Genomic DNA, 20,040 nt, shown 5'->3' with positions numbered 1-20,040 from the left:
TGTAAAACAGTCTTCATATCCTGAAATCATTATATATACCGATTCCTTAAGCGCAGTATCTGCTCTTCAGTGTAAATTTCCTTCCAGTCATCCCTTTTTACAACAAATTCAGTTTAATTTAGTGCAGCTTCTTACAAACAGGCAAAAAATAATCTTCCAGCAATAATCTTAGATTATTTTGGACATGCTGGAATCACAGGCAATGAACAAACAGATTTTTCTGCCAAGAAAGCGAGTCACATAACATCAGACATCCAGATACCTTACACTGATTACAAACAGGTCATACAATGTACTGTAAGGAAAAAATGGCTATCCATTTGGCAGGAGAACAAAACCAATAAACCAGATTAAAAACTATCACAAGCAGTGGGCATCAAGCCTACGAGGGAATAGAAAGGAAGAAGTTGTGCTTTCTAGATTACAGATTGGACATACCCACCTAATTCATAGTTACCTACTCACGCGGAATGATCCTCCATTATGCAGTAACTGTCGAACTCAACTCACAGTAAAACACCTTATACTAGAATGCCCATTATACCTGAAAGAACAAAAAATAGCTCTCTCTTCCCATATCTGTTCTTACAGCCTGTTTGACTTCACATCTCTCTTCTTCTAACTTACTTTACAGCAAATTCTCGGAGACTAATCAGTTGTAAATGACCATTTTGCCTTCCTGAAAATGATAAACAAATACCATCTGATCTGAACCTGCCTGTTTAATATATCAAACCTATTCCAATGAATACAGGAACTCCCAAATTTACGTAAGGATTGTGTTCCGCGGAAAGCTACGTAAGTTGGAATTTCCTCCATACTTGTGCAGCACTCGTAACTGTGCTCGCTGAATTGATTGAATCAAAAAAGAAATGTTCGATGAACATGTAAATAGAAATATTTATTCAATTTTTTATCTCATGCGCAGGAAAAATTACAAAAGTGTGCAATTTGAAAACATTTCAAAATTAGAAATTTACAAAAAAAAGAGGAGACAGGCATAATGTCAGTAAGTTTTACCTCTCGAGCATCACTGCCAGAATCTATGTCTTCAGCTGATAAGTACGCCACTGTGGAGGTTGAGGGCTGTGGAGATTTAGAAGGGGACGGCCGCTCAATCTTATGAAAGGACATATTATTGGATGATTTGGACGGTGGCTTTTTTTTTTTTTTTTTTCATTGTAGATTTCTTTGTAGCATTCAACCCTCTGTTAACTTTTAAGAATTGTTCGCTGTCAGGATCCATCTTCTCAAACCTTGCCAATGCAATTTCACAAAATACCATTGCCATCTCTCTGGTGATGAAGTATCTCGGCTCCTCATTTGGTTGAGCTTAGTTAAATAGTTCCTTCTCTTCTTCCTCTATTAACTCCCCCACGTCTTTGACATCAACCTCCAACTGAAGTAGTTCTGCAACCTTTACAATCTTACCTGTAACATTTTCATGTGATTCGTCTTGTTTAAATCCTTCGAAGCTTTTTATTTGCCGTGGGAATATTTTCTTCCATGTGCCATTTAAACAACTAATAATTTTTGCCCAGGTCTTAAGATGCCATGGTAAATTGTAAGATTTCCAAAAGTCTCTTAACATAAATTTTTCTCATCATCTACTGCAGACAATGCCTGAGCAATTGTGCGTAAATAGTATGCTTTTAAATTCGAAATAACACCCTGATCTATAGGCTGGATGAGTGAAGTAGTGTTTGGTGGTAGAAATATGACTCTCTCGTTCAAATTAATCATCTAGATACTTAGGATGTCCAGGAGCATTATCTAATAGAAGCAAAATCTTGAAAGGAATGTCATTTCTCTTTACAGTATTTTCAACCTCTGGAATGAAGCAGCATTTAGACCAATCTTCAAAGAGAGTTATTGTTATTCGTGCTCTCTGTTTCGATCAAATCCACTGGTAGGGTGGCTTTATTGATGCCCTTAAATGCATGAGGATTTCCAGAATGGTACACAAGTGGTTTTAATCTGTAATCTCCTGCTGTATTAGTCCCAATCAAGAGCATGGCCCTATCTTTTGACCCCTCGAAACCTAGCATTGTCTTTTCCTCTTTGGCAATGTATGTTTGATCTGACATTTTTTTCAAATATAGAGCAGTCTCATCAATGTTAAAAATTTCCTGCGTTGAATAGCCGCCTTCATCGATAATTTTTCCCACCACATCACAAAATTTCTCTGCAGCTGCAGAATCGGCACTGGCAACTTCACTGCATACTTTAATGTTGTGGAAACCAGCACAATGCTTGAACTTATTAAACCACCCGTTGCTTGCCACGAACTTGGGTTGGGGTTTTCCGCACTTATCCTTAATATCTTTATAAGTACTTGTTGCTTTTGCTTGAATGGTCATTAGATTCAGGGGCACTTGCTTCTGAATCTGATTTTCCATCCATATTATTAAGAGCTGTTCCATCTTCGATATAGCGCCTGAATGCTGTTTTGTGATCACTGTTAATGTTAAGTGCGTTGATCCTTTGACATATTCTTTTATACACGCACTGTCCTTTAAAATAGCATTCACTGTTGAAGCAGCGAGACCTAATTCCCTTGCAGTAGATGATAAACTTTGTTCTGCTTTGTACTTCTAAATCAATTTTGTTTCATTTCCTGGCACTACCACCACTTGCACTTTTCGTTGCTTTCTCTTCATAATTGTAATATGTAAACAGGAATGGAGAGAAGTTTCTGAAAATTTATTTTTTATATGATTGAAGATTTCAGTGAAGGGGAACACATTTCACCATAATAGCGTAAAAACCCACACAGTTGCAGTAATCAATATTATCGCAAATGCAATAAGATCAAGTTTACTACCCATTTATAATTAGGTGAATGAACAGAAAATTCCAATAAACTGGAAAGTGTATATTGTTTTTTGGTCGTGATCTCCAGAAACATCCTTTAGAAAAATATCATAAAGGGATTCAAAATTGATTCTTATAACGGGAACATATGATAACGATAAAAGGATAGTGCAATTTCCATTATAAATATGACCTTTTAGAGAGATAAATAGCTTAGTAATATAGTGACATTTTTAGCTTACAAGGTCTTGGAATGAATTGCAAAAAAAAAAAAAAAAAAAACACACACAATGTGTTATTGGATTCACATTACAATATTTTCAGGATACCTCCATTTATTCCTACGGGATGCAAAATGTGTGATTTTTTTTTAAGTTTCCACTGGCTGACAAAATTTTACATAAAGTTGAATTTCCATAAGTCGGGGAGTTCCTCTATTGTTATAGATGCATTATGGCCTTAGTAGCCCTTGCACCAACAACGACTGTCACCTCTTGCGAGGAGAGGACCCCACTTTAAGTCCTATCTACCGCATGCAACAAACAGTAGAACTTGTACTAATTACTTGTCCAGCTTTTGCAATCAATCTCTGAAACTGCTTTAAAGAGTTATTATTATATTATTATTAGCTTCATGGTGCGAGGACACCTGAGGCTTATGCTGCACCAACCAAAAAAAAAAAAAAAAAATTCTCCAAGTTACCCTGAGAAAGAGAGAGAGAGAGATAAAGAGAGAGATAAAAGTAGAAGGAATCACCAAGAAAGAGAAGAATGATGATATCCAGCTCAGGACCCTGGGTGTGCCAAGCCCATACTCATCAGATGAGAGCCCCTACGGTTAAAACAAGCATCGTTCCATAACTCTCAAAACCATATTGGAAGACAAGAAAATTATAGCAGATGTTTTTCAGTTCCTCAAGGAAATAAACTTCTGTAATCATATATGAAATCAAATTTCTCTGCAGTAAGTTATAGACACTATGACAATTGGACATGTGTATATGTAAGGCCGGCACCTAGAACAGTTGTTCAACTCCATCTTGTATCTCTGTGAAGAACAGTATCACTAAATTTTTTTTTTTTTTTTTTTTTTTTTATGAAAACCCCAAACATGAGAGGTATTAGAACCTATAGTACTTAGTACCGTGCTTGGGTTGGAGGTTGAGAAGATGAAAGAAGATATTGTTGACATTAGACTTGAACTTCTGTAGACTGTAATTTTCAGGAAATACGTATGAAGGAAGATTGTTCCAGAAAACAACAGTTCAATGAATAAACGAGGAAGATGAAAAGTTGGTTCTGCCAGTTTGAAGTTGGACAGTAAATGGATGTTGATGGCATGTGTTTAGACTGTTTTGAAAGAGAGAGAGAGAGAGAGAGAGAGAGAGAGCGAGAGTGAGCAGGAATTATAGAAGCCAATTCAGAAGAACAGTGCCCATGGATATATCTGTAGAAAAGACATGCAGCAGAAACAGTATGTCTATGATACATCAAGTGGAGAGAGACTGTTACAGATGAGTCATTAACCTGAATGCCCTCTGCTGAATGGAATCTAGAAGCCTGAGAGAGGTTTTATGGGCACCGCCCCAGTTGTGGGAACAATATTCCATGGTAGGGCAGATTTCCAATTTGTACAGAGTGGACAGCTGTTTGGAAGAAAAGTATTAGCATTAGCATTAGTAGAGGCATATGATGCAAGAAAGCAAACTTATTCAGCATCAGCCAAAAAAAAAAAAAAAAAAAAACAACCACTACTCCGATTTCACCCCTCGGTTCGTTCGAAATACCTGTCCAGCTGAGCCTTAAATTTATTTAGGCTATCAACTTCAACAACAAGCGATGGGAGTCTATTCCACAAACCAACTGCCCGCTGGCTAAAGGCAAATTTCCGCACATCTATCCGACATCCGTCCTTCCTCAATTTGAATTTATGCCCTCTCAGGTGATTATTCTGAGCAAGAGGAAGAATCCCATCGGCATTGAGCATGCTCAAGCCATTCAAAGTCTTATACACCTCTATCAGATCACCTCGCCGATGCCTAGTCTCCAGGCTCTGTAATTTGCAAAACTTAAGCCTTTCTTCGTAAGAGCAACCCTTTGTTCCATTCACTAATCTTGTTGCCCTTCTCTGTACTCGTTCGAGCAGCTCTACATCCTTCTTGAAATGAGGCCTCCAGACCTGTATACAGTACTCAAGGTGTGGCCTGACCAATGCCTTATACAAGGGAATAATCACATCCTTATTCCTGCTAGAAAAATTCCTGTATATCATTGACAAGACACCATGAGCTACTCTTGCAGCTCGTCTGCACTGCTCAGAGAACTTCATATCTGCCTGCACAATTACCCCCAGGTCCTTTTCATTCTCTACCACTGTCAGCGTAGTACCACAGAGTTGATACGTTGATCTGGGGTTACTGTTTCCCATATGTAGTACTTTACATTTGTCAATGTTAAACTTCATTTGCCACCTCTCAGCCCATCTGCTCAACCTTTCCAGATCCTGTTGCAGCAGCATAGTATCAGTAGTGTCCTTAACAACCCTGCCAACCTTGGTATCGTCTGCAAACTTGGACATTAAGCCTGATACACCATCATCAATATCATTTATAAATACAGAAAACAACAATGGACCCAACACTGAACCCTGAGGAACTCCACTAATAACATTAGTCCACGTTGAGCAGTGTCCATTGATTACCACTCTCTGTCTTCTGCCACTCAACCATCCCTTTATCCATAGCAGCAATTTGCCTCCAATGCCACACTTCTCCAATTTGTGCAGCAGTCTTCCATGCGCAACAGTATCAAAAGCCTTTCTAAGATCCAAATATATAATATCAAAGTTATTCCCTGCATCCAGTTCTTTTGTGACTACATCATAGTATCCAATCAAATTGGTCAGACAAGACCTGCCCTTAACAAAACCATGCTGTGTCTGAGCTATAACTGAATTCTTGTCCAGATGATCCTGCAGTGCTTCTTTAACCAGTGCCTCCATTAATTTTCCTGGAACCGAAGTTAAACTAACAGGTCTATAATTACTTGTGTCAGCCTTTGATCCTCCTTTGTGAATTGGGGTTACATTTGCACATCTCCAGTCCATGGGTACCTCCCCTGAGTTCAAAGAAGCTCTCATAATTATGGCTAGGGGTTTGCTTACTTCCTTTGCTGCCTCCTTTAATATAACTAGATAGATCCCATCCATCCCTGGTGCCTTTTTTATGTTTATCCTCAGCAATTTCTCCTCCACTTTCCTCTCAGTTATTAGAAAATAATCTAGCTCACTGCCAATGTTTACTTCACCTACGACATTCCCCCTCCTGAATAACTCCTCATGTGTGAATGTAGATGCAAAATACTCGTTTAGATTGTTAGCCACCTGAGCAGGATCCTCAACTGTTGAACCATCAACATCCAGTGGACCAATCTGATTCATCCCTTTCCTTCTTGAGTTTAAATAGGTAAAGAACTCTTTTCTGTTTTTCTTTGCGTCCTTTGCCAAGGATTTCTCATAATCAGCCTTTGCCTGCCTAATCTCCTTTGTGACTTGGTTACAGACCAACTTATATCTATTATAGGCTTCCATGTCACCCATTAATTTGTATGTATCCCATGCATTTTTCTTCTCTGCCATATGTCTCATTAGTTCATCTGACAACCATTTAGGCCTGAACCTTGAACAATATTTCTTGGTTGGTATGTAAAGCCTAGTAGCTTCCAAGATTAGTTCCTTGAATGCTTCCCATTTTGAATTTGCTGTTGGTAACATCATCAGTTGGTCCCACTGTATAGAATTTAAATACTGTCTCAGACCATCATAGTCGCCTTTACGAAAGCAAAAACCCTTCCCTTTGCCTCTGATGGTAGTTACCTCCTTGAGTAAATCCCACTTCAGCACACTGTGATCACTGCCACCCAGTGGTTCCTTTATCTGCAGATTCCTAATGCATGAAGAATCACTACTGATAATCAGATCAAGAAATGCCAAGTAATGCCAAGAGCGAAAGAAAAACCTAGTTTTTTAAAGTAAAGCGGAGAGCGAAAGAAAAAACCAAGTTTTTTAGATGCAGAGGAAGTAATATTTATAATGTGTTTATGCCAAGAGAGATTGGAAGTCAGGGTAATCCCCAAAAGAGATATATCATTTTGCCTAGAAAATGGAATGTTACCAAAGATAAGCATAGGAGCAGAAGAATCCTTTTTGCTAGATATAAGACAAGACTGAGTTTTAGAAGGATAGAAATCAACTAAATTGTCTTTGCCCCACTGGAGAAACCTGGAGATCGGTATTTAAGGAATTGGTTGCAGATATTCGAAAAGTTGAAGCTGATTGAGCAGGGCAAGGTTTTTCAAAATGCAAAGTGGAATGCAATGTGCTATCATCGTCAAAACTATGGATAGGATTTCCAGTAAGTGGAAGGTCATTAGTATACAAGAGGAAAAGAGTGGGGGAAAGAACTGAACCTTGGGAAACACCAGCATTAGTGGAGGAGTTAGAACAAGAGGGCTATCTACCATCACCCTCAGTGAGCAATCAGAGAGAAAACTGGATAACCAATTACAAGGCGCCTCCGTGGGTAGGAGCAGCAGTGCGTAGCACATGCTTCTTGATTAGACCGGGGTTCAAGCCCCTGACCACCAAATACAGAGGATGCGGAGAGGTCAGGGAATGACCACTGCATATCCCAGGAACAATATGGCCTTAGTTGCTAATGCTCCTAAAAACCAAATAACAAACAAACAAACCAATTACAAAAAACAGTTGGCAAACCATAACATGGAAGCTTGTTTAGAAGACCTTTATGCCAAACTCGATCGAAAGCCTCTGAGATGTCAAGAGCAACTGCTTGAGTTTCACCAAACTTTTCCATTGAATTTGTCCATAAATGAGTAAAATAAGCCAGAATATCACCAGTGGATCGACACTGATGGAATCAATACTAGCGATCACTGATCACACGGAAGGTTTCTAGGTAGTTTAATAGTTGGCAGTTAATTGATTTCTCCATTACTTTAGAAAGAATAGAAGTAATTGCAATGGGATAATAATTGGATGGGAGGGACTTGTCACCCTCTTTAGGAACTGGCTGGATATGAGCAAATTTCCAAGCATAAGGAAAAACACCTTTGGAATAAGAAAGTGAAAAAGGCAGCAAAGAACAGGAGTAAGTTCAGGAGCATAGGCTTGAGAACAAGTGGAGAAATTCCATCAGGACCTGGAGCTTTGTTAGCATCGAGATTCGTCAAAATCCTTCTGACATCCTTTTAATGGAAGACCACAGGAGGCATTGAATGGAGTGTGTTGGGAATGGTGGGAGTTGTTTCATCAAGGTCATTAATGCATGAGTTGGAATAAAAATGGGATGCTAGCAGGTCAGCTTTATCCTTGACTGAAGTGACAACAGAACCATCTTGATTTGACAGAGGTGGGAGCACAGATGGGTAAAATGTTGTGTCGAATAGCTTTGGCAAAAGACCAGAATGCTTGGGTACCATTAGGGCAAGAAGCAAGTTTTCTACTCTTAGCCTGTTCAAAATCTAGTTTGGACTGATTAATGACTGCTTTACAATCGTTGTGAGCTTTGGTGTAGGCAGAAAATGAAACTGAAGAATTGGAAACAAGCCTGACTGACTGAATGAACTGACCCTGGCCATATATTTTTCTAACATGCAATTAATGTTGACAGTTGATTTTACTTCTTTGAGCAGTAAAGCTATGATACCAATACAGTCCACAACAAAAAAATGTTTCCATGCCTCCAACACTTCAGTAGATTCGGAATCATTTTTTTCCAAAATCCATTGTAATGATTTTCTGATATAGTGAGTTTTAAACCTAGATATAATGCTGTGATCTAATGACTGAATTAAAGAAATTGTATTAGGTTGTAGGAACATTACTTCAACATTTGTATGACTTAAATTTTTTGGATGGCCTGGTGCGCATTATACAATAGTATAAATCTTTGGAATCAAGATTTTTTCCCCCCACAAATTCAATAACATGGATTTCCCAATAATTTTTTTTTTTTGTATAAAGACTAGTGAGCTAAAAGTGGGAATTTACAAAAAAGAATGGAAATGTTGAAAATTACATCCAACATAATAGCAGAGTTTTCTTCACACAAAAGCTCAAAAATACTGTGTTATGCGAGGTTTACCACAATTCTCTAACCATGTTATTTAAGTACCGTGTTGTGCAAGAATTGCCACAATTTATCAGTCGTGTTAGAGTGAAACCGTGTTGTAGAAGTACCGTGTTATACGGGGTTTGCCTGTATTGAACAATTTCCAGAAATGTTGGAAGTCAAAAATATTTTAAAAATCTGGATAATGCCACTACGTCACAGCTGTTTTTTTTTTTATTTGTTCATTTTTATTTGTACTTACAGGTGTAAATGTGCATGAACATATACAAAAGGCCCCAAGTGCCAAGCGATAGTGACCTAGCGATTTTTTTTGTGCCATATATATAGAGTGCTCTTACTCAGCGAATAAGTTATATTTATTTTAGTGTCTTTTCTTCCTGCTTTAGTCAAGTGATTCTTTACTTAAAAGCTTTCAAGTAAGAATCCAGAAAGGAAATTCACCTTTCTTTCCTTATACATATATATTTATTTAATCTATACTAACCCAACTAACTTCCTCAACCACTTGGTCACTGGTGGCACGGCTCCTGCCTCCACGTGGCAGTGCTGGTAACCTGGGAGAAGAAAGTTACTCTCCCGGGGCTAAAAGGAGCAAAGATGGACTTAAATAATTTTCCTTCTTTAGAGCCAACAAGCTCAAGGTCAGAAATGTCCAATGAAAATGACTCAAACCAACCTAAAAGACTTTGAATAGAAGTAGAGTGTCATTCACTCCCTAATTTTCTTGTGATACACTCTCTGTCTACTCAGCCTGTGGGCAAGTTATCGCCATTTATGATCCAAAAATATTTAGAATCAATTGCAGGGTGCCTCCGTAGCCAGGTGGGAAGGAGCAGCAGTGTGTAGCACATGCTTCTTGATTAGACCGGGGTTTGAGCCTGTTACCACCAAATATGGAGGATGTGGAAAGGTCAGGGAATGACCACTGCATATCCCAGAGCAATATGGTCTTAGTTGCTAATGCTCCTTAAAAAAAAAAAAAAAAAACCCAAACAATCAATTGCAGGATCACCAAAAATAGTGAAGAGACTACAATCAGGAGACTCCCAGTTGAAACAGCTACTGCCAAACATTGAGTGGCTATTAAAGACAAAAACATATGCTGGGTTGCCAGTATCTGTTACTCCCCACAATACTTTAAATTCATCGAAAGGTGTCATCACAGAGTGGGACTTGCTTTCAGTGTCTGAGGAAGAGTTAGTCCATGAACTTAGTAATCAGAAGGTAATCAGTGCGAAGCGCATATTGATTAAAAAAGATGGAAATCTCATACCAACTCGATTCATCATTTTAACCTTCAGCACTCCTGATTTGCCATCCACTGTTAAAGCTGGCTATTTAAACTACCGGATTCGACCATACATCCTGAATCCTCTTTGCTGTTTTATATTCCAGAAATATGGCCATTCTCAGCAGGCATGCAGACGTGATGCCATCTGTCCTATATGTGAAAGTAGGACATGAAACTTACAAGTATGGCTCTAAAGACCATGTACAAGCAGATTGCTCAGCCTCAACCCCTGTATGTTTCAACTGCAAAGGAAGTCATCCTGCGTTTTCTAAATCATGCAATATGAAGAAAACTGGAAAGAAAATTCAGAGATACAAAATAGAACATAAAGTAACATATCCTGAAGCATTATTATGTTGACAAATTATGTTGACTATGCCGGGTCAATCTTATGTGTCTTGCACCCGAAGTTATATTTCAACTGCAGCTCAAACAGACTTGTCAATACCACCGAACACCTCTTTGGCAAATTGGGTTAAAGAAACCTTATCAGCCTCCAGAAAAGATACTCCTAAACCTAAAACCATTGAAGCCACAAACACCCCAATTAGTATCCCAATTGATACTCCAACAGTCTCGCAGGACACTGAAAGAATGAAAACTACTAAAGATTGTAAAAAAGCCGAACTTCAAACAAACAGTATGGAAGTGGATGTACACCCGGATTATGAGGAACCCATCCTAGAATTGCATGCCAATGACTATTGATACTGGTCACCCCACATTCCCAAAAAAAGACCGGAAAAAATGTCCTGCATCCAAAAAACATCCAGATGAATAAATAAACCTCAAATAAACCTAACAAACAGTATGGAAGTGGATGTACACCCGGATTATGAGGAACCCATCCTAGAATTGCATGCCAATGACTATTGATACTGGTCACCCCACATTCCCAAAAAAAGACCGGAAAAAATGTCCTGCATCCAAAAAACATCCAGATGAATAAATAAACCTCAAATAAACCTAAATAATGCATAACATCATACAGTGGAATTGCAGAGGACTAAGCAGCCATTCTGATGACTTAAAAGATTTGATAGCTCAATTCAACTCCACTGTATGCCTACAGGAAACATTCTTGTCACCCCAAGTTTCACCAAAATTCTCCAATTATATGATGTATAGACGAGATAGAAACTCAGTCTCCTGCATGTGGAGGAGTAGCCATTCTGGCTAATTCTAACGTGCCATCCATGCCAATCCAGTTAATAAGAAATTTAGAAGCTGTGGCTACTCGTATTGCAGTTGGTACATCAGTTTCTCTTGTTACCGTTTATATTCCACCATCTCTACCTCTTCTCCATTCAGAACTTGACAATCTCATTACACAACTCCCAACTCCAATTTGTCTTTTCAGTGACTTTAATGGACACCATCCATTGTGGCGATCCACTACAATGGACAGAAGAGGTAAATTAATTGAATTTATGAATAATAGTGATCTTAATTTACTAAACACTATCTCCTACTTACATCCGCCTACCTACAGGATCTACTTCTGTAGTTGACTTGTTAATTTGCTCTCCATCCATCTTTCCAATCCTAACATGGTCAGTATTATCCAATCCCTTTAACAGTGACTACTTTCCAATTATTTGCTTAATACAAACAGCGGTAACTCAAAATCCTAATCAACGACCCAATTGAAGTTTAGTAAGGCAAACTGGGATGGCTATTATGCTCTTAGACAGAATTTATGTCCAGCAGAAACATACTGATGATGTAACTATTTACATCACCAATAAGATTCTGACTGCGGAAAATGCTTTCGTTCCAAAATCCAAGGCATTTCGTGCTCACTGAAATCACTGGTGGAATGCAGAGTGCTCTATTGCCAAACAAGATAAAAACCGTGCATGGAATGGTTTTCCTACTACCACTAACTTAATTGCTTATAAAAGGCTTAAAGCAAAAGCAAGGCAAATTCGAAGGAAAGCAAAACACGATTCGTGGATTGCTTTTGCATCAACCATCACAAAAGACACTGACACGCGAATCATCTGGAGAAGGATACAGGTGCTAAATGGCAAATTTGTTCAGCTGCCCTCTCCCATACTTCACTGGAAAAGAAAAGACATGTCTACGCCTGAAGAAGTTGCCAATGCGTTAGCAGAATCTTTTGCCACCATCTCTGCTTCTGCTTCCTATGCATCCTCCTTCCAGAACATTAAAGATCATGCAGAACAGTATAAAACTAACTTCTCAATGCGCCGCTCCTTTCTGTACAACCCTTTACGTTAATAGAACTGATAGACTTATTAAATAGATCTCAGTGCTTCAGGGCCAGATGGTGTTCATTACATTATGGTAAAGCATTTACACGAAGAGGACTTGTGTACCCTGTTGATTTTCTGCAATTGGATCTTCTCTGAAAATGGCTATCCTTCCTTCTGGCACCATTCGTTCATTATCGGCATACCAAACCCAGGCAAAGATCCTACCCTGGTTCAAAATTATAGGCCAATATCTTTTACCTGCTGTGTAGGGAAAATTTTTGAAAGGATGATTCATACAAGACTCACATCTTGGAGTCACAGAATCTCCTTCCAGACCATCGGTATGGATTTCGAAAGAACAGATCAACGCTAGACGTGCTGGTCAAAGCTGAATCTGATATTTGCAATGCCTTTGTAATGAGACATCTAGTTGTGGTCAACTTAGATCTTGAAAGGGCATTCGACACTACTTGGCGTCATGGTATTATAATGGATCTTGACCATCTAGATCTAAGGGGCCTGAAATAATTTAGAATTTCTTGCGACTTCGGTATTTTCCGATCCAGTATAAAAACCCACTCTCTACATCTCACATTCAACAGGAAGGCATACCACAGGGTTCGATACTTAGTCCAACACTATTCGCAATTCGAGTTAGCAATATGACATGGAACATCCCAAAAACCGCTGAAACTTACATGTATGCAGACGATCTTACCATTTCCTGTCAGTCCAATGAACTGACACCATTGAACGGCTCCAACTAGCCATAACCAAAATAGAACCCTGGACTTCACGGAATTGTTATCGACTGTCAGAAAATAAAGGCAAGTTACGGGCTCTCCATCCTGAACTAGAAATAAACAAAACTCCATTCTCGCTTGTTAATACCACTAGATTTCTTGGACTGATATTGGACAGCAAGCTAAACTTCCAAGCTCACGTCACTCATTTAAGAACTACTTGTCTAAAGCATATGAATATACTTCGATCAGTCTCGTCCATGTCATGGGGAGCTGATTGGTATACCTTACTACACCTGTACGATTCCCTAATCCGTTCATGCTTTGATTACGTTTCTTCAGTATATGACTCTGCTAGGATAAGCACATTAGAACGGCTGAACGTCATACAGCACGGTGCTCTGAGGACAGCCCTAGGAGCTTTCAGGACTTCTCCAACCCAAAGTCTTTATATTGAAGCGCATGAAGTCTCTCTTACACCTGCGTAGAAAAACACTACTGCTCCACTATGCTGCTAAGATCCAGAGTCTACCATCGCACCCCCAGTTGGGAGTATCTCTATAATACTCAGTGGGACTCGTTCTATGAGAGCAAGCCAAATGAAAATAGATCTGCTTCACTCAGGATTAAAGAGCTTGTTCAGAGTTGGAATGTCAATTTAAATGAAATTTTTCATGACACAACTGCACCTGTTCTACCTTGGACTTATGTGTCTGTCTCTCACGGTTTGCACTTTCTCAAGTGTGGGAAAAATATTATACTGCCCTGCAATATCAGACAGTTACACTTAGTTCATGCTACTATGAACAACCATGCCTATAAAATTTATACAGATAACCATCTGTATAAATTTTATACAGAGAGGTTCCAAAACTGACAAAATGGTAGGTGCTGCTGCAGTTTTTCCTTCGTGTACGATTTCAGCCACTCTACCGCTAGCTTGCAGCGTCTTCACAGCTGAATTATATGCCATTAAGTTAGCGCTTAGTTAGATTATTGAGCTTTCCATCTCGCCTGCCAAAATTTACATCGACTCCCTCAGTGCTGTCTCTGCTATAAAGAAGTTCTCATATTCTCATCCTATCTTGAAACAGATTCATTCCCAGTTATTCTGTTGCAGTGTGTCCAATCAGTCGATCAGTTTCTGCTGGATCCCTGGCCATTCTGGCATTCCTGGAAATGAAAGTGCTGACTTTGCCGCTAAACATCCTCAAAGCGCTCTCTCACAATATCCTCAGGTTCCCTACACTGACTATAAGTCTGTCATTCATAAAGCGTGCTATGATAAATGGTCACAGATCTGGAAAGGTAACATCAGCAATAAACTTTACCAGATAAAAGAAGATCCAAAGCTGTGGCTCTCTAGCTTCCAACGAAACAGACGAGAAGTGGTATTGGCAAGGCTTAGAATTGGACACACTCACCATACCCATCTCTTCCTGCTACTGGGAGAAAACCCACCTCAATGCTCATCCTGTCAGACGCAACTTACGGTTCATCATTCTCTGGTTCAGTGTTGTCTCTTATATTCAACCATTCGATCAAACACTTTCTGGTCACTCTTAACGTTGAACATCTTATCTAATTTATCTCATATATTAGGAAATGAAGCCGATATACAAGAACTTTTCATGTATTTAAAACATATTGGCCTGTACAGGAGCATATAATTTAACATCTCTAACGATATGTTGCCTGTAAATAAACTATGAACAGACACAATTTGGCCTCACTAGCTCTTGTGTCGTTAATCCCAACAACATACACAAAAAAATTATTTAGATTGTGTGAATGCTAATTTACTCAGTACCTTATATCAATATTCTTATAGGTAATTGATTTTAACGGAGAACGTACATTAGATGGCCTGAACAGATTTGTACACAGTGGTGGTATTGATGGTGCTGCACCTAAGGAGGAGGTAAGTTCTAAACATTTCCAAACTTAAAATTTTGCATAAATGAAGCCCCTTGTTTTCTGTACTTTTTTTGATGTGATTTTAATAAACATACTATATGGTGTTACCTAAAATAACTTTTTTTTTTTTTTTTTTTTTTGTTATGACAAGTTTAAATAAAAATTTCTTAAACTTGCATAATTCTGCATTATATCTGCTTTAAAGTATTCTGTTTGGGACATAATACACTGAGTCCAGTGAATCTGCCAAAATTAAAAAAAAACAAGAAAGAAAGAAAGAAAGGAAAATCTCCGGGGCTGGTGCCTCGAGCCACGGAACAATCTATGTCGTAGTAAAACAAAAGCTAGTCTAAGCACGTCGCACTATCCTCCTGGTCACCTCTAGAGCCAGCAGAACAATTTCTACTCCTGCACTGCAGGTCCTATCCGGCAAGTTACCTCTTCATCTCGAGGTGGCATTCATTATCTAATATACCATAAGAGACAGAATCTCCCATGCACAGCAACAACATAGTATTGGACCTGAACAATATTATCCAAGAAAAAAAAGAATTAGATGTGAACTGATCTCCATCTGGCAGAATTCCTGGGTTGCCAACCCACTTGGAAGAACCACCCATAATTACATGCGAACAGTGCACCCCAAACAGCTCAGTAAGTGGTTCATACCAAGCTTACACACATACTTTTCTACTAACTGGACATGGAAGCCTCAATGCAAAACTTCATACGTTGGGTATGAAGACTTGCACTTGGTAGAAAACTTGCAACTGTGGAATGCCAGAGATGGCCCACTGCATTACCTTCACCTGTCCGATTTACCAAGACCTGCAAATGCCTCTTCAAACTCTCATGGAGGCATATGCACTGTAACACTCACCTCTACTTATACAAACAAAGGAAAACTTTTGCAGCATTCAATGAATTCGCAGAACATGTATTTAAACGGCGACAATGTCTGATGGCTCACTCGAACTGGGATCCTACCCGGATATGCCCAGCCTGTGGGTTCCATCCATGTCACAGTTTCAACTTTTTTGATCATTCACTCAACTGATGAAAATGCAATTGGCAAACTCTTACCACTCAGAGTGGCGCCTCCATAGCCAGGTGGGCAGGAGCAGCAGTGCATAGCACACGCTTCTTGATTAGACCGGGGTTCGAGCCCATGACCACCAAATATGGAGGATGCGGAAAGGTCGATGAAATGACCACCGCATATCCCCGGAGCAATGTGGCTTTAGTTGCTAATGCTCCTAAAAACCAAATAACAACAACAACCACCACTCAGAGTCCAAAAGGAGTTAGAAAGTAGAGCTGGATCTTCCAAGTGCATGAAGAGACTAAGCTCAGGAGATATTCTTATCAAGACCTCCAATGCCAGACATTCTGAGTGACTTTTGAGCATCAATCTCTTTGCAGGTTTACCCGTAACTGTAACACCCCACAGATCACTGAAGAATCTCCACCAGAAAAGATGGCAATCTGACCCCTACACAAAATCTCATCTTGACATTTAACACACCGCATTGTACAACATCCATTAAGGCCGGATATCTGGTATGCAATGTCAAATCCTATATTCCAAGCCTGCTACGGTGTTTCTGATGTCAAAAGTACAGGCATTCCCAGGCAGCTTGCTGGAGAACCCCTACTTGTGCCTTTTGTGGTTCAGTAGAATATGACTGCGAAACCTCTACTGTCACTCAACCAATATGCTCAAACTGTAATAAAGACCACCCTACCTATGCTAGAACATGTGAGTACTGGAAAAACCAAAAACTTATTAAGAAGTACAAAACAAACCAATCCACAATGTTTCCTATCAAGAAGCAAAGCGGATCATCTCACCATCAACCATCCAAACAGACCTACATACGCCGAAATCACCAAAAGATAATAGTCAACAGCAGTGCAAACCGAATTATCAGTACCCCCAAAAGAGTCTTTCTCAACCCAAACTCAAGCAGTCAGTACACCAGTATCCATGCCACGCAAAAAACTACACCCACCCCCAGATCAAGAATGCAAAGAAAAACAAATCAGAACTTCCAGTCATCAAGAGAAAATGGATATTAATGAAAAATCTGCAGATGATGGTGTCCTAGAAATTTTTGTTGAAGAAGTCATGGATACGGGAAAGCCTTACTTTCCAAAAAAAGATAAAAACAAGAGTGAAAATCAGAGAACTTCAACAACACAAAGCATGCTGAAAGCCTAACAAGAAACAAAGAATGACACAATAATTCGGTGGAATTGTCGTGGTTTCCATGCCAATATTGCAGAGGTATTATTAGAGGTATTAGACGTAAGATTGCATGCAATCTTACCTCTAAATATACGCCAATATGGCTCTGCCTTCAAGAGACATATTTAAAACCTCCAGATACACCAAAACTGTCTCAGTATAATATCTTTAGAAAAGACAGAATGCACTAAAATACTGCACGTGGTGGTGTAACTGTTTTAGTAAACTCGCATGTTCCTTCCAATCTTGTCTTATTGAATTCTCCACTTGAGGCAGTAGCCGTCTGTGTAACTGCTGACATTCACATTACAATCTGCTCCTTATACATTCCACCAAGTGATATCATTCGACAAAACGATCTAAATATTCTCATTGCCCAGCTCCCCACACCTTTCCTCATTCTGGGAGATTTAAATGGACATCACACACTATGGAGTAACAACCACATAGATCAAAGAGGAAAACTAATTGAAAAATGTTTAGATGACAACAACCTTCTTCGAAATGATGGTCATAACGTTTTGATTCATCGATGTGTATAGTTTTTTTTTTTTTTTTATGAAAACCCCAAACACGGGAGGTATTAGAACCTATAGTAACTAGTACCGTGCTTAGGTTGGAGGTTGAGAAGACGAAAGAAGATATTTGTTGACATTAGACTTGAACTTCTATACACTGTAATTTTCAGGAAATACGTATGAAGGAAGGTTGTTCCAGAAAACAGCAGTTGAATGAATAAACGAGGAAGATGAAAAGTTGGTTCCATGAGTTTGGAGTTGGGCAGTAAATGTATGTTGGCTATTGGCGGCACGTGTTCGGACTGTTTTGAAAGAGAGAGCGGGAATTATAGAAGCCAATTCAGAAGAATAGTACCTGTGGAAGTATCTGTAGAAAAGGCATGCAGCAGAAACAGTATGTCTATGACACAGCAAGTGGAGAAACTCTGTTAGAGATGAATCATTAATTAACCTAACTGCCCTCTTCTGAATGGAATCTAGAAGTCTGAGAGGGGTTTTGGCGGCACCATCCTAGATGTGGGAACAATATTCCATGGTAGGGAAGATTTGTAAAGAGTTTGGAAGAAAAGTAACACCGAGAGCGAAAGGGAAAACCAAGTTTTTTAGATGCAGAGGAATCAATATTTGTAATGTGCTTGTGCCAAGGGAGATTAGAAGTCAGGGTAATCTCAAAGTGATATATCATCTTGCCTAGAATTTGGAGTGTCACCGAAGATAAGCATAGGAGTAGTAGAATCCTTTTGCGAGATATAAGACAAGACTAAGTTTTAGAAGAATTGAAATCAACTGTTTTCTTTGCCCAACTAGAGAATTACCTGGAGATCAGCATTTAAGGAATTGGTAGCGGATATTTGAGAAGTTAAAGCTGATTGAGCAGGTCAAAGTTTCTCGAACTGGAAAGTGGAATGCAATGCGCTGTCATCGGCAAAACTATGGATATGGTTTCCAGTTAATGGAAGAAGGTCATTAATATACAAGAGGAAAAGAGTGGGGGAAAGAACTGAACATTGGGGGACAGCTTTAGTGGAGAAGTCAGAAGATAGAGAGCTATCTATCATCACCTTCAGTGAGCGATCATAGAGAAAACTAGATAACCAATTGCAAAAAGCTGTTGGCAAACTATAAGATGGAAGCTTATTTGGAAAGCCTTTGAGATCTCAAGAGCAACTGCTTGTGTTTCACCGAACTTTTCCATTGAATTTGCCCATAAATGGGTAACATAAGCCAGAATATCACCAGTGGATCGACACTGCCGGAATTCATACCGGCGATCGTTTATCAGACAGAAGGTTTCTAGGATGTTTAAGAGTTGGTGGTTAATTAATTTCTCCATTACTTTAGAAAGAGTAGAGGTAATTGCATTGGGATGATAACTGGATTGGAGGAATTTGTCACCCTTTTTAAGACCTGGCTGAATAATGGCAAATTTCCAAGCAGAAGGAAAAAAACATCTTTGGAATAAGAAAGTGAAAAAAAAAAAAAAAAGGTGGTAAAGAACAGGAGTTAATTCAGAAGCACAGATTTTAAGAACAAGTGGAGAAATACCATCAGAATCTGCAGCTTTATGAGCATCAAGTTTCGTCAAAATCCTTTTGACATCCTTTTGAAGGAAGACCACAGGAGGAATTGAATGGAACGTGTTGGGAATGGAATGGTGGGAGGTGTTTTACCAAGAACATTAATACATGAGTTGGAAGAAAAATGGCCAGCTTTATCCTTGGCTGAAGTGACAACAGAACCATCTGGTTTTGACAGAGGTGGGAGCAGAGTTGGGAAAAGTTGTGGGAATGGCTTACCATTAGGGCAAGAAGCAAGTTTTCTACCCTTAGCCTGTTCAAAATCTAGTTTGGACTGATTAATAACTGCTTTACAATTATTGCGAGCTTTGGTGCAGGCAGAAAATGAAACTGAAAAATTGGAAACAAGCCAATTACAATGTGCAACATTCTTCTCTTGAACAGCCTTAGCACATTTATTGGAAAACCAAGGTTTAGATAAAGGACTAGATTTTAAAGTGGAGTATGGAATAAAAGATTCCATACCTACAAGAATAATTTCATTGACTCGATCTGAACTAACGTTGACATCAAAAGTTTTGAACCAGTAATCCGACCAAGGAAAAGGAGAAAAATCTCCCAG

The 20,040-nt window shown here is 39.1% G+C and overlaps 1 protein-coding gene across 1 annotated transcript in view; it reads left to right on the top strand.

Annotated features, from left to right (window-relative positions):
* LOC150083164 (protein disulfide-isomerase-like) overlaps positions 1-20,040 on the top strand; it is a 544,047-nt gene that overhangs the window by 475,654 nt on the left and 48,353 nt on the right. Inside the window, exon 9 of the mRNA XM_090377883.1 lies at positions 15,050-15,139. Within this exon, the coding sequence (XP_090234009.1) occupies positions 15,050-15,139 (90 nt within the window). The remainder of the gene's footprint in view (positions 1-15,049; positions 15,140-20,040) is intronic.

The sequence above is a fragment of the Mastigoproctus giganteus genome, chromosome 7, assembly GCF_048544385.1.
Source record: "Mastigoproctus giganteus isolate SK-2022 chromosome 7, ASM4854438v1, whole genome shotgun sequence".
NCBI lineage: Eukaryota > Metazoa > Arthropoda > Arachnida > Uropygi > Thelyphonidae > Mastigoproctus > Mastigoproctus giganteus.
The sequence above is the reverse complement of the archived record's forward strand: the minus strand, read 5'-3'. Positions and strand labels throughout refer to the sequence as shown.